The sequence below is a fragment of the Hemicordylus capensis genome, chromosome 6, assembly GCF_027244095.1.
Source record: "Hemicordylus capensis ecotype Gifberg chromosome 6, rHemCap1.1.pri, whole genome shotgun sequence".
Classification (NCBI taxonomy): domain Eukaryota; kingdom Metazoa; phylum Chordata; class Lepidosauria; order Squamata; family Cordylidae; genus Hemicordylus; species Hemicordylus capensis.
In genome coordinates this window covers 9,228,527-9,241,835 of record NC_069662.1, presented here as the reverse complement: position 1 = coordinate 9,241,835, position 13,309 = coordinate 9,228,527, and the positions used below count along the sequence as shown (strand labels likewise).

Genomic DNA, 13,309 nt, shown 5'->3' with positions numbered 1-13,309 from the left:
AACAGTGGCCGAGGAGGAAGCACGGCAGAAGCTTCTCAGCTGACGGAAGCCTTTTACAATTGGCTGCCTAGCAGTCGGCCAGTAGAACAAAAGCACGTATTATACTGGAGAGAGAACTACGAGAAGGGTTCCCTGGCATGGATCTGAGGATAACTGAGGGCAGGGAAGAAGAGAGAGAGACCTATAAATGCTCAGCCTTGGGCCCTGTCTTCTGCTAACTTCTCCTAACTTCTGAGAGGAGAGCTGGTCTTGTGGCAGCAAGCATGACTTGTCCCCTTAGCTAAGCAGGGTTTGCCCCGGTTGCATCTGAATGGGAGACTAGAAGTGTGAGCACTGTAAGATATTCCCCTCAGGGGATGGAGCCGCTCTGGGAAGAGCAGAAGGTTCCAAGTTCCCTCCCTGGCAGCATCCCCAAGATGGGGCTGAGAGAGATTCGTGCCTGCAACCTTGGAGAAGCCGCTGCCAGTCTGTGAAGACGGTACTGAGCTAGATAGACCAATGGTCTGACTCAGTATATGGCAGCGTCCTATGTTCCCCATCTGCTCCAACCCCTAGCGTCTCTTCCTTCTTCCCTTAGCTCTGGATGTGCTCTTTGCTGAGGAGCTTGGGCTCGTGCTGGAGGTTCCCCGTGCAGCAGCAGTTGACATCTGCCGACGATACCAGGCGGCCGGAGTACGGTGTGTGCCCGTTGGGTATTCAGGCCCCCGGGGCCCTAATGCCAAGGTGAGTGCAGGCTGCCCAGAAAATGCAGAGCATAGCAAAGCAGAATATAGCATTCTTATATGGCTGTCCAAGATGTATGTGAAAAGGGCCATTGACTGAGAGAGGGAGAGGCACCGTGGCCAATGTCCCATAAGTCAGTTCTCAACCTTGGATCTCCAGATGTTGTTGGACTACAACTCCCATCATCCTCGGCCACAAATGGCTATTGGAGCTGGGGATGATAAGAGTTGTAGGACAGCATTGGAGGACCCAAGCTTGAGAACTCCTTCCGGAAGCTCCACTGTGGGTCCACTGAGCCAAGCCGCAGACCTGGCCTGATCCCTAATTTCTTGTTGCTCACCCATCCCTGCGTCGGATCTTCCTGGGTGCAGGTCCTCTGATTCCTGGACGCCTTGTGGAAAACCACCGTTTCCCTTTTTGATCACCCTCCTGCCAATCCCCTCCTTTGTTCATGGTCCGTGCCTCTTTGCAGGTCCAGGTCACCGTGAATGGCCAGGAGGTCCTGGCCGAGAAAGTGTCAGCTTTGCGTGGCTGGTGGGAAGCCACGAGCTTCCAGCTGGAGAGGCTGCAAGCGAACCCCGGATGTGTGGCCCAAGAAGAGGCAGGACTGCAGAAGCGCACAGAACCCAGCTTCGTCCTGACCTTTAACCCCCAGGAAGAACTTCCCCTGCTACAGGAAATGGGTATGCGACAAGCCAGGGCTGAGGAGATGGGTGGGGAGGGTTGCGCCATTGATTCCTGAAGAAGGTGCTAATTTCGGATTGGGAACAAGGAAAGTGTGATATGTAGGAGTGCCTCTTCCTCTTTCCCCCACATTTCCACAGCCATTCCTGCCCCCCGCGTCGCCATCCTTCGGGAGGAAGGGAGCAACGGAGACCGTGAAATGGTGGCCGCTTTCCTCATGGCTGGGTTCCAGGTATGTTTTGGTAGAGACCTCCCAACGGCTTCTCGGAGATCGAATGTCATCTGAGAAAACGTCCTATTCTTCCATTGCGAGCAGTAGCAAGATCTGCTAATCTCAGAGACTCTTTGGAAAGGTCTGCTTTTGGAAAGACAGCAGGGAAGAGGGCCATACAAACCTTTCAGGGAGGGCGTTGCGAAGCACTGGGGCCATTACAGAAACGGCCCTGCTTCTTGTGGAAGTCAATCTGACCTCCACATGTGAGAGCAGGGTCTCTCTTGCAGATCATGACTGATGGGAGGGCTTATCCGATCTGGGACTAGGCTGACATTAGACACCAAAGGTCTTATCAGGCATCCTTCAACTAGGTACGCTGTATCTGTGTACAGGAGGAACAAAAGCATGCCAGCTAGCTGAGGTGCTCTGTTGCCACACTCTGTGTTCAGTGTTTGTCTGCAAAGGCAAACACTGATTACGGGGAGAGGTGTTAGCCATGCTGCTGTGCTGATACGCTCCCCGTTTCCCTGTATCCGTGTATATCATACTGTGTTGTGGACCTCCTGAAGACAGCTCACAAGTAGCACAGGAAAGGTTCAAGGATGTAAACAGGGAGAGGAAGGGCTGGGTCCACCAGCAGAAGGACTTGGAGGAGCAGGCGTCATCTTTCCGTCCCACTAAAGATGTTTGGCCAATCTCTCCATGTAACAAGCTCCTTTTGTTCTCCCCCCCTCCTCGGTACCTGCTGCAGGTCTGGGATCTCACCATGCAAGACCTGTGCTCGGGCGACATGACCCTGGACTCCTTCCGAGGCCTAGTGTTTGTCGGAGGGTTTAGCTATGCAGATGTCTTGGGCTCTGCCAAAGGTGAGTGTCTCTGTCCTGCCCCTCCTGTGGTGATGGGTGTCTCTTATCTCTCAGCTCACCTCGACTGGGGGGAAATCTGCCTTATCCCATGAGCTCTGCAAACAGGATGAGAGAACAAATAACAGGATTGTTCTCGGTCTATGAACATGGGAAGCTGCCGCATGCTGAGTCAGACCACAGGTCCATCTTAGAGCAGTCTTTTCTACCCCACAGCTGCACAACTTTGGCCCTTCTGCAGATGTTGGGCTACAACTCCATCATCCCTATTGGCCACTGTGGCTGGGGATGATGGGAGTTGTAGCCCAACAACAGCTGGACGGCCGCAGGTGTGCAGCCCTGACCTACACTGACTGGCAGCATCTCTCCAAGGTTTCTGGCAAGGCCTTTCTCAGCTCTGTCTGGAGATGCCAGGGATTGAACTTTCTGCCTGCAAAGCAGATGTTCTGCTACTGAGCTATGGCCTATCTGCTTTTATTTTATTTTATTTTATCTCACCTCACCTTACTTACCTACATACCATATGTGTATTGTACCCAAAACTCACGCCTCTGGGGAGTTTACAATGAAAACAACACAGATAAAAAACAAAGTTAGAACATTAAAACTATGATAGATACTATTCTATGATCTTTTCTAATTCAGTGTTTCTCAATGTTTTTGGAGTCATGGACTGGTACATTCTTTGTGTGCAGTTTCCCGGATCAGCAGTTAGTAAAGGGGTCACCCCCCCAGGCACCACCCCCAAACAATTTCAAGCGGCAGGGGGTGGGGCACGCCGCTGCTGGGAGCTCTCCAGAGCTCATTTCTAGGCAGGCAGCCCTCGCTGCTGGGATAACACTCATTTAGCTTCCTCGAAATGAACGTTATCCCAGCAGTGAGGGCTGCCTGCCTAGAAATGAGCTCCGGAGAGTTCCCCACCGGCTCAAAATTGTTTTGGGGTGGGGGGATTAATTATTTGTGGACCAGCACGGACCGGCACTCAACTGTTCATAGACCGGCACAGGTCCACGGACCAGTGGTTGAGAAACACTGTTTGAATCTATAGGGTGCATTGCACCCTATTTATAACTCTCCCAATGCCACCTGCCCTTGTGTGCACCCTCCCCCCCCCTCTCTTTTTAAAAAGGGGGGGCAGAAGGGCTTCTTTCTAGCGCCCCAGTAATCTGCTGCTCGAGGCGACTATCTCACCTTGCCTCACAGAAGGGCCGCCCCTCCTGGAAGCATCTGGGAGATCATTGCTGAAGCCACTGTGGTAGACAGATTAGAAGAACCTTTTGGTCTCTTCCCATTGTACGTTCTAATGACTCACTTCCATGTTTTGTTTCCAGGCTGGGCAGCTTCGGTGATGTTTAACCCCAGAGCACGGGCTCAGTTTCAAGCATTCCACCAGCGCAAAGACACCTTCAGCCTGGGAGTGTGCAACGGTTGCCAGTTGATGGCGCTGCTAGGCTGGGTGGGGACTGAGAGCCCAAACCCCAAGGATGTAGGTAAGAGGAAAGCCCGATTCAGACATTATGCTGTATGAGTGTACAGATGTCTGTACACTCGTCCATGTGTTTGTGTGAATGACCGTACCTGTGTTCACTTTAAAAGTGAACCTCAATACAGGCTCTTCAAATGCAGGTAGGAAGTGTACTGCTGCACCTGCGTTCAACATAACATGTGAATGTCTGTACCTGTGTAGAGGTCTGTACCTGTGTACACTGTACATGCATACGAGCGTTGAACATAACATGTGACTGGGCCTAGAGTGAGAGACACAAGTAAGGTAGGATTTTGACAAGCAAAGGCCCTAATCTGCGTCAAGCTTAAAAGGCCCCATAGCAACACAAAAGATACTGTTCTATCCAAAAAGACAATGAAACTAGAAATAAGGCTTTATTTTTACTTGGCAAAGATGCAACAAAAAAACAAATACTCTTCAACAAGAATAGCTATCTTGCAGTAAGCCTATTTGCATTAGAAATACCTTTAAATAAAAATGCATTATGTAAAACTTGCATCTTAGTCATTTTTTTTGGTATTTAGAGGCCCCTAAGCCGTGGTTTACTTAACTTATGCCTAAATCCAGCATTAGTGGCTGTGCATTAAGTGACTGGCATTAAGACACTTCCCTTGCCCTTTGAGAGCTTCTCTGGAGTTGGAACACACAGCAGGTATTGGATCTTGGTCTCACTGTTTTTTAGATGGTGCCGTTGAACCAGGTGTGCTGTTGAGCCCCAATAATTCTGGACGCTTTGAGTCGCGTTTCGTGAGCCTGGGCATTGAAGAGAGTCCAGCGCTGATGCTCCGTGGTATGGCTGGTTCCACCCTGGGTATCTGGGTGGCACACGGAGAAGGTAATGCTTCTTGTGGGGTAGGAACTGAGTTTAGAACAGCTTCTGCCTACAGACTGGGGACAGAGTAAAATATTAATTTCTGAATAGTCTGGGAAATTCTGGGGATATGTCTAACATTGCAGATGTCAACCAACATCTAGAACAGGGCTGCTCAACTTCGGCCCTCCTGCAGATGTTGGCCTACAGCTCCCATAATCATTGGCCATTGGCCACTGTGGCTGGGGATTATGGGAGTTGTAATTCAAAAACAGCTGGGGGGCCTAAGTTGAGCAGGCCTGATCTAGAATAAGGCTGTGCTCACACAAGAAGTTTTCACATCCACACGCAGATTGTGTAGCTGCACAAAATCCCTGAGTTGCACTCTCGTGCAGATGTTGCGCAAGTGTTGCACAGCCTATACGGATCAAGGAAGAGGCTTCCCCAGCAGGAGGCGCACATCACATGTTGGGCACCTTGCTGTGTGTGCAGACCAACGTTTGTGCTAATCCAGCGCTAGTCTGGAACACACACGCCCGACATTGTAAAGCTAGCTAGCGCAATATCCTTGCTTTTGCACAACATTTTTGAACACGTGAAGCGTGAGTCTGGATGTCGGCCAGTATTTTGTGTGAGGGATGGAGAGCTTAAACATCTTTAATAAAATGTAAGCCTTGTTCTTGTGGCCATCAGTTGGGTAGGAGTGGCGTCCAGCCAGGCTCTGATCCATGTTCATGCTCCTGAGAAATGGCAGTCAAAGTAGGAGGAGGGGGACGTGATCGTGTGCTAGCTGCGATTTGGGTAGGATGATGCGGGACATGCTGTTCTTCCACCAATACAGTGCTAGGTAGGGATGTGCTTGGAATGTGATTCAGTGTCTGAATCATAGGCACATCCCTTTAAAAACTAGGGCTTACACAGCCCTTTTAAAGCAGAGGAGAGCAGGTCCATACCTGCTCCTCCGATGGCCGCCATTGCTATAGCGTGGCGCATCGGAGACGTCTGGTCATATCCGGAAGACGGGGGCAACGGGGCGGTAGGGAGGTATGTTGCCGCCCCAATGGGCTTTCCAAAAGGCAGATGCCGGTGGGGTGAGAGTGGCGGGAGGGGTAAGTGCACCCTCCTCTGCTCTTAAAGTGGCACCCCCGCTGCCGTTGAACCGGCGGAAGCGCCGGTTCTTCGAATCATTTTGGAGACCCATAAAGGGATGTTCTGTGCACATCCCTAGTGCTGGGTACACAAGGTGGGTTGGCCACCACTGTCCTACTCAGAGCACGCATAATCAGTCTGTGGAATTCTCTGCCATGGGATGTGGTGATAGCCACTAGCTTGGATGGCTTTAAAAGGGGCTTAGACAGATTCATGGAGGTCTATCACTGGCTGCTAGTCTGGTGGCTATAGGCCACCTCCAGCCTCAAAGGCAAGATGTCTCTACCAGTTGCAGGGCAGCAATAGCAAGAGAGAGGGCATGCCCTCACCTCTTGCCTGTGGGTTTCTCAGAGGCATCTGGTGGGGCACTGTGTGAAACAGGATGCTGGACTAGATGGGCCTGATCCAGCAGGGCTGTTCTTATGTTACCACATGATCACTTCCCCCTCTTCCTACCTAGATTTTTGCCGACACGCTGCTGTTTCTTGGGAGCGGGCACAGAACTTGGAGTCTGGCTGGACGCTCCAGCTGTCGGTCGTGAAAACCAACCTATATTCTCTTAGAGATGGATATATTTAACATTTTCAAGAATAGGTTTCATATGTTAGGGCTCCTTGGTGAATGTAATATCAAGATTTTGGATACTAGTAATCCTAAAAAGAGCTTCAGTACTGGGTGTAGGGTTCTGCCTTGTTTTCTTAATTATGTGGTTCCCTTTACTTTGATTCCAGCTGCATACTTCTACTGCAGAGAGAGTAAGCTAGGCTGTCTAATGGGAAGAAGTTATACTGTAAATATTTCTGGAGCATCCAGCCACGCTCTCATGGGAAGCTGCCTCATACAAGCTCAGACCATTGGTCCATCTAACTCAGTACTGTCTACACCAGGCCTGCTCAACTTAGGCCCCCCAGCTGTTTTTGGACTACAATTCCCATAATTCGCAGCCACAGCAGCCAATAGCCAGGGATTATGGGAATTGTAGGCCAACATCTACAGGAGGGCCGAAGTTGAGCAGGCCTGGTCTACACTGACTGGCAGTGGCTCTCCAAGGTCCCAGACAGGGGTCTTTCGGAGCCCTACCTGGCAATACCCAGGATTGAACTGGGGATCTTCTGTAAATAAAGCGGATGCTCTACCACTGAGTTATAGCCCCATCTCATCCCATTCCTTTCCATCCCCCTCTAGGTCGGATGAGGTTCCGTTCAGTTGAAGTCTTGTCCCAGGTGCGGTCTGCCCGCCTGATTCCCCTACGCTATGTGGATGACCAGGGTTTGCCAACCGAGGAGTATCCTCTGAATCCCAATGGATCCCCACTGGGCATTGCAGGCATCTGCTCTCCTGACGGACGTCACCTAGCAATGATGCCTCACCCTGAACGTTGTGTCTTGCCCTGGCAGTGGCCTTGGATGTCGTCTACCTGGCGCCAGTCCGTGAAGGTCTCACCATGGCTCCGCATGTTCCAGAACGCCTGCGAGTGGTGTTTGCGCTATCCCGAGGGCCAACCTTGACCTTGCTTCCCCACATCTCCTCCTCAGCCCTAATGGGTTCTGCCTTTATAGCATTGCCTTCTACACCCACTCACAAGCTGCTCTTTCCCACTAACTGCAAGCTGGGCTTGACCAGATGAAACATCACAGTTCCCAGTTCATGGGCTGAAACGTCCAGTTCTGTTGCCTTATACGCAGCATGGGTTTCTCCCCAGCCTGCACATGTTACTGAACTTACAAGTGTTTGAATCAATCAAGGAAGAATTGAAGTGTAATGCTTCCACTGACCATAGGAGGGCGACATTGTGCATCAAGGAGTGAGTTTGGGCTGATCTCATTGTGGAACTGGTTGGGACCAAAGCAATTTCCAACATGCCAATAAATAAATGGAAACTGATTTTAGAAATGTGTTTGTATATGTTTTTCTTTCTCTTTGGAGATAATTTCAGCTGGGCATGGTGTGTTCTGTGGTGTTAATATTTGAGTGTATGTCCTGAGTGCTCAGGGTATGTAAAAGCGTATTTAAAACAAAATCCTGATTTAAAAATAGCCACTTTCCGGAACTGACCAAAATTCTTAATTAAAAATAACCATCTCGGCCTTCTAACTTGGTCCTTTTACTTCCACACTTCACACATCCCTAACTAGCCTTAAAATTAGCATAGATCCAAGACAGCTTTTGGTAGAGCTTCTACTACATTTCCATGTCAAAACACAGGAAAATTTGTAAACATTTTTTTTTCCCCTGGAAAAGAGGAACATATTCAGGACATCAAGACAATGAAAGAAAGATAAATTGTCTGAAGCTATCTGAAGATGGAAAAACACAAAGTCAGAGTTGGATGCTTAGTTGACTGAAGTCCAAAGAAGACATCCATTCTAAACACATATTATTATTCCCGTTTCTAAACCTGGCAAGTAGAAATCGGTTCCTTATTTACAGAAGGAAAGCCGTTACTGCTAGTAATGTGAGTTACTATAAACTGGGTGAAATTTTAGCAAGGGATTCCAGCCTTAGGTCCTCAGATGATGTTCGACTACAACTCCCATCATGGCTACTAGCCACAATGACAGAGACCTTGTGGCCAAGGGTGGTGGGAGTTGTAGTCCAACATCCTCTGATGTTGGACTACAACTCCGAAGACTGAGAACTCTTGCTTATTAGCATTTTAAAATAAATTGTTATATTTCATATGGGGACAAATGCCTAGAGATTAATCATTCTGAGGAAGGAAAAGTCCAGTAGTGGTTGTGAACAACTCAACATGGTAGCAGGGAGGAGATTTCTCCTTAAAGGCAGAGTTGAGTGGGTGTGGAATCTACACAATTCACACACAGCCAGGTCAGGTATATGCAGGCCATGAATCTTTTCCGTTCACCTACAGCTTTGGTTACAGACAATATGGCTGCAGTCTACTCAAGAGGAATTCCACCATTGCTATGGAGAACTGTATGTATTGCAACTCTGCCATGCCTGCCCTCAAAACCCAAAGATTTCATTTACATCCCAAGAGATTTGGGTCACTTTTGAATAGAGATGGACATGTGTGCGTGAATGAAGAAAGTGGATTCATCGGTTCTGGTAACAATGTATTTATTTTGTAATCTTCTGAAGGAAGCTGTACTCAACTCTGGTTCTGTCATTGCAAATAGTCAGGAGTGGGCTGACTTGGAATAGGTGCTCGATATCCGTGGCAGCTCAAGACTTTTGTGTTCCTCAGATGCCATCAAATCCCCTCACAGTGGTTACATCTCCCCCTTTCCCTTTTTTTTTAAAGCAGGGGCAAAAGGACTTCTTGGTGCCTTGCTGTCCCCCCAATAATCTGCTGCCTGAGGCTACCGCCCCACCTGACCCCATGGAAAAGCTGCCCCTGCTGGACATGAGCATAAAGATCAGACCATAGGAAGGCCTGCAGATTTATTTTGGGTAGGGAATGTTCCAAAATGATCTGTGGTGGAACGGGGGCAGCTTCTCTAAGGATGATTTTTAAATAAGTCCTCAAGCCACAGACTGCTATTATCTTTGTTAAGACCAACCAAAATGACACACAGTTACTGGCAGCAAACTTTCAGCTTCTCCAGTATCATTTGTCATTTTGGCTGATCCTAATAAAATTAATTAGACAGAAGTTTCTGGGTTTTCTCTAACAGGTCAACATGGCTATCTATAACTTTTAAACAGAAACCCTTCTGTTGTTAGGAGAAAATTATGGACTGTGTACCTTGTGGGGCAAAAGTGTGTAGGAAGTAATGCTCTCTTTTGGGAGGTGGGGCAAAGAATAAAGGATCCAAACTCTCCTAGACCACAGCCCAAAGTGTTTCAATGCAGGCTGTGGAGCAAGCTGGTCTTGTTTGATCAACACAGGAGCTTTTAACAATTTTGGTGAAGTAATCCTGAGGACTTTTGCATAAAACATGTAAACTCCTTGCTGCATCCATCTATTCTATATGTATAAACTTTTGAAGATAACACTTAAGTGCATGTCGTAGCTGCAAAAGCTATGCTAGACATTATGTCACAATAAATATGACAGTTGTAAAATTCAACAAGATCCTCTTTGGCTTATTGATAATTCCAATATCCTTCTGGCATTGCAAATACACCCATAAACATGCAAATCATCCGATATTAAGATTGTTGTTGTTTTATAGATTTCAACAAAACAGGCACACCAACTGGCCGGTTAGCTCAGTTGGTTAGAGCGTGGTGCTAATAACGCCAAGGTCGCGGGTTCGATCCCCGTACGGGCCACATTAACTTTTCCTTTTGCTTCACGGGTTCGCTCATTTTTTAAAGACATGCCATTTGTGGCACAGTAGCTAAAAATGCATTAAACAGTCCAGTTTTAAAACAAAGACACTACTGCGCCCATTTGTCCCTGAGTCCAACTAAGAGACAGCCCACAATCCATTCCTTTGAAACTTCGTTTTTGGTCTTTCCATCCAATTTACTGCAATAACTCGTCCTTTCCTGAGCGTTGAAGTCGAAGACCCCCCCACAGTCACTGCGATTATCACAAATTGAAGACTGAATAGTCGACCCGTCTGATTGAATTGGTGGGGGGGCGGTGTTTAGAGATTCACTTCTGCTTTCCCCCCAATTGCATTTCACGCTTCGTGTGTTTTTAGGAAATTCTAGCCTATAAATTGTGTATACATTTCTTTAACTAGGTTCTTTAAAGCACATCCTATACCTGTAATAAAGCTACTTTTGATATTAGGAGGATAATTTTGGAGAGGAGATTTGATTGGTCTTTTATAAGCCTTATCATTTATCAATTTCCCCCTGCCTGTTTTTGATTGGTAAGGTTTTTTGTTTTTTTTAATTTAAGGTTTAAAAAAAAAAAAACCTGCTGGTTCCACTGGGGCTCGAACCCAGGACCTTCTGCGTGTAAAGCAGACGTGATAACCACTACACTATGGAACCCACTGGCAAATTTAGCGTCTCTCCTTGCTTATAGGTAATATACAAATCATAATTAAAATTATTTTCTTAAAAATGGCACTAGCCAATTAATAAAAGAAGAAAGAGTGTGTCGGAAACGAACATTCTGTACAGTACTTTGAACTAAAAGCGTGGTTTTTAAATCTGGGCAAACAAGTCAGAGCTACCGATTCCTTTGCCTTCCCTTTGCTTCAAAGCACTTTGTATAGTCAACTCTCTGAAAGCAACGTGGCCGCACCACCAAAACAGACAAAAATCACACAACAGCAGTGATTTCCCACATTAAAAGAAAGCATGGCGGAATACCGAAGCAGATGGGACGAGGTGGCCGAGTGGTTAAGGCGATGGACTGCTAATCCATTGTGCTCTGCACGCGTGGGTTCGAATCCCACCTTCGTCGATTCTCAGTTTTGTTGTCACACAGTTTCTTTCCTCTGCCTTTCTGCTCTTCTGCAAGCCTTTATGTAGCAAATTGGGGAAAGCGTTTAAGGTGCTTTCCTTAAACGCTTTTAAGGAATGTTAAAATCAACCAGCTCACAACACAGTTTTTCTTCTTACGTGAGATTTCTCACATTCAATATAAATGTTCTATTAGGCTTATATTTGCAGAAATATAAGATCTACTGAGGAGCATTTGTCAAATTTATTCTTACACACACAAGATTAGAGGACTTTTCATCTCAGCTGCTTACTACAAACGAGATCTATGCTAAAGCTAACAGGACAGACATCACACACAAAGCAACTTGTGCAAAACAAATGAGGCACAACCGTTGATTGACTATACCAGTGTCTGAAAAAGAGGATGTGAGAAGTAAAGAAAAATTGCTTTTTTTTAAAGAGGCAAGGCCTCAGGGCGAGATGGCCATGTGAGATGATCTCCTATCCTGGGAAGACATTTTTAGTTTACCATCAGAAGGATATTTGAAGTTGTAGTTGTAGCCTCAGGATGGCCACTCCAAGAGACCTAAACGCAAATGGCCTAGAAACCAACCACAGATAAACTGCGATTGTCTCTTCCTTCCTTCCTTCTTCCACTAACCAGACTTATCTACTGCTCTGCTCCAGTGAGTTATGAGCAATAAACAGATATTTAAGTTTATTGTTAATTAGTATTACAATACTAGGTATTATTATGCATGGTGTCTTATAGACTTGCACAGACAGGTCCCTCCCTGATCCCAAGCAGTTTACAATCTAAACTAGTAGGAGTCAGTGTGGGAACAGTTGACAAGGTGAAGGAATAGCCAAGTATGGAGATGGAAGAATGTGGGGAAATGCCATTACATTGTTATTAATATTAATAGACCACTTTTGCTGGGAAAACAGGCATCAAAGCAGTTTTCAAAGTAAGAGGCTCCAAGGACTAAAAACTCAACTGAGGCTGGAATTATTGTTCTAGTTTTGTCGATATGCAAAACAGGGCTCTAATGAATACAAGAAGATGGATTCCTGCCTGGAGGTGCTAACAGTTTAAAATTTGACAACTGGTAGATGGAAATGATGGTGAACAGGCATGAGGCAGCAAGGAGAAGCAAGCTCTGTGATAGTGGAGCAAAACCTGATATGGCAGGGGTTCTCCACCTTAGACACTTCGTGTGAATGCCTGAACATCTGTGACAGGGGTGGACAACCTGAGTCTCCCCAGCTGTTGTCTGACTACAACTCCCATCATCCCCTGTCACAATAAACCGCAGGGGGTAATGGGAGTTGTAGTCCAACAACCGCTGGGCACTCAGGGTGATACAGTTAAGCTCCTTGGCTTAAATTAAGTCCTGCTATGTGGCTAGTAAGGCAAATGGAGAGGCTTAGAATACAGGGAAATTAGGTGCAGATGGACCCAAATAAAATGCTAATATCAAAAATGTGCCAGATGATCTTTTAATATTGATATTTCTATTTCCCATCAACTTTTGATATTTGACAGGGTTTGGAAGTTGACGCAAAATAGCATTAGCATCCACTAACTGACATGCAATGGTATTTGGCATCCCATCAGGTGGTTACATAAGAATGTTTACAAGGACAAAGGCAATTACTGAATACAAAACCTCTGTTTGAAGAAGAAAAGGAGGAAATTTGACTGGTCACGCATAAAACTGAGGACTTTGTAAGGCTGTATTGAAAGGTGAATCCTACGGGTAGCAGAGTGGCGCAGCGGAAGCGTGCTGGGCCCATAACCCAGAGGTCGATGGATCGAAACCATCCTCTGCTAATTTAATTTTTTAAAATAAAACATATAAAATAAATAAAAAGTATTCAATGCACATAAAGATCTGCTCAGCATTTTTACTCTGGACACATTCGGAAGTCATTTTCCTATTCGTTTACCAATTGCAAGAATGATAAAGAATTTGCCGGACTCCGCCACTGGCGAAATGAATGCCCAAACCTTGGCGAAAGAAGTACCTTCCTGGTTCCCTATT

The 13,309-nt window shown here is 46.7% G+C and overlaps 1 protein-coding gene and 4 non-coding genes across 5 annotated transcripts in view; 4 read left to right on the top strand and 1 right to left on the bottom strand.

Moving 5' to 3' along the window:
* Positions 1–7,844, top strand: part of PFAS (phosphoribosylformylglycinamidine synthase) — a 33,995-nt gene extending 26,151 nt beyond the window's left edge. The window contains exons 23-29 of the mRNA XM_053265815.1: positions 578–723; positions 1,196–1,406; positions 1,548–1,639; positions 2,373–2,487; positions 3,816–3,974; positions 4,674–4,826; positions 7,137–7,844. Of these exons, the coding sequence (XP_053121790.1) occupies positions 578–723; positions 1,196–1,406; positions 1,548–1,639; positions 2,373–2,487; positions 3,816–3,974; positions 4,674–4,826; positions 7,137–7,459 (1,199 nt within the window). The 3' untranslated portion in view covers positions 7,460–7,844. The remainder of the gene's footprint in view (positions 1–577; positions 724–1,195; positions 1,407–1,547; positions 1,640–2,372; positions 2,488–3,815; positions 3,975–4,673; positions 4,827–7,136) is intronic.
* Positions 7,845–10,116: 2,272 nt separating this feature from the next.
* Positions 10,117–10,190, top strand: TRNAI-AAU (transfer RNA isoleucine (anticodon AAU)). Its single transcript has one exon. It is a non-coding gene; the product is annotated as a tRNA-Ile (tRNA).
* Positions 10,191–10,792: 602 nt separating this feature from the next.
* Positions 10,793–10,865, bottom strand: TRNAV-UAC (transfer RNA valine (anticodon UAC)). Its single transcript has one exon. It is a non-coding gene; the product is annotated as a tRNA-Val (tRNA).
* A 336-nt stretch (positions 10,866–11,201) lies between these two features.
* Positions 11,202–11,283, top strand: TRNAS-GCU (transfer RNA serine (anticodon GCU)). Its single transcript has one exon. It is a non-coding gene; the product is annotated as a tRNA-Ser (tRNA).
* Positions 11,284–13,026: 1,743 nt separating this feature from the next.
* TRNAM-CAU (transfer RNA methionine (anticodon CAU)) lies at positions 13,027–13,098 on the top strand. Its single transcript has one exon. It is a non-coding gene; the product is annotated as a tRNA-Met (tRNA).
* Positions 13,099–13,309: the final 211 nt, after the last annotated feature.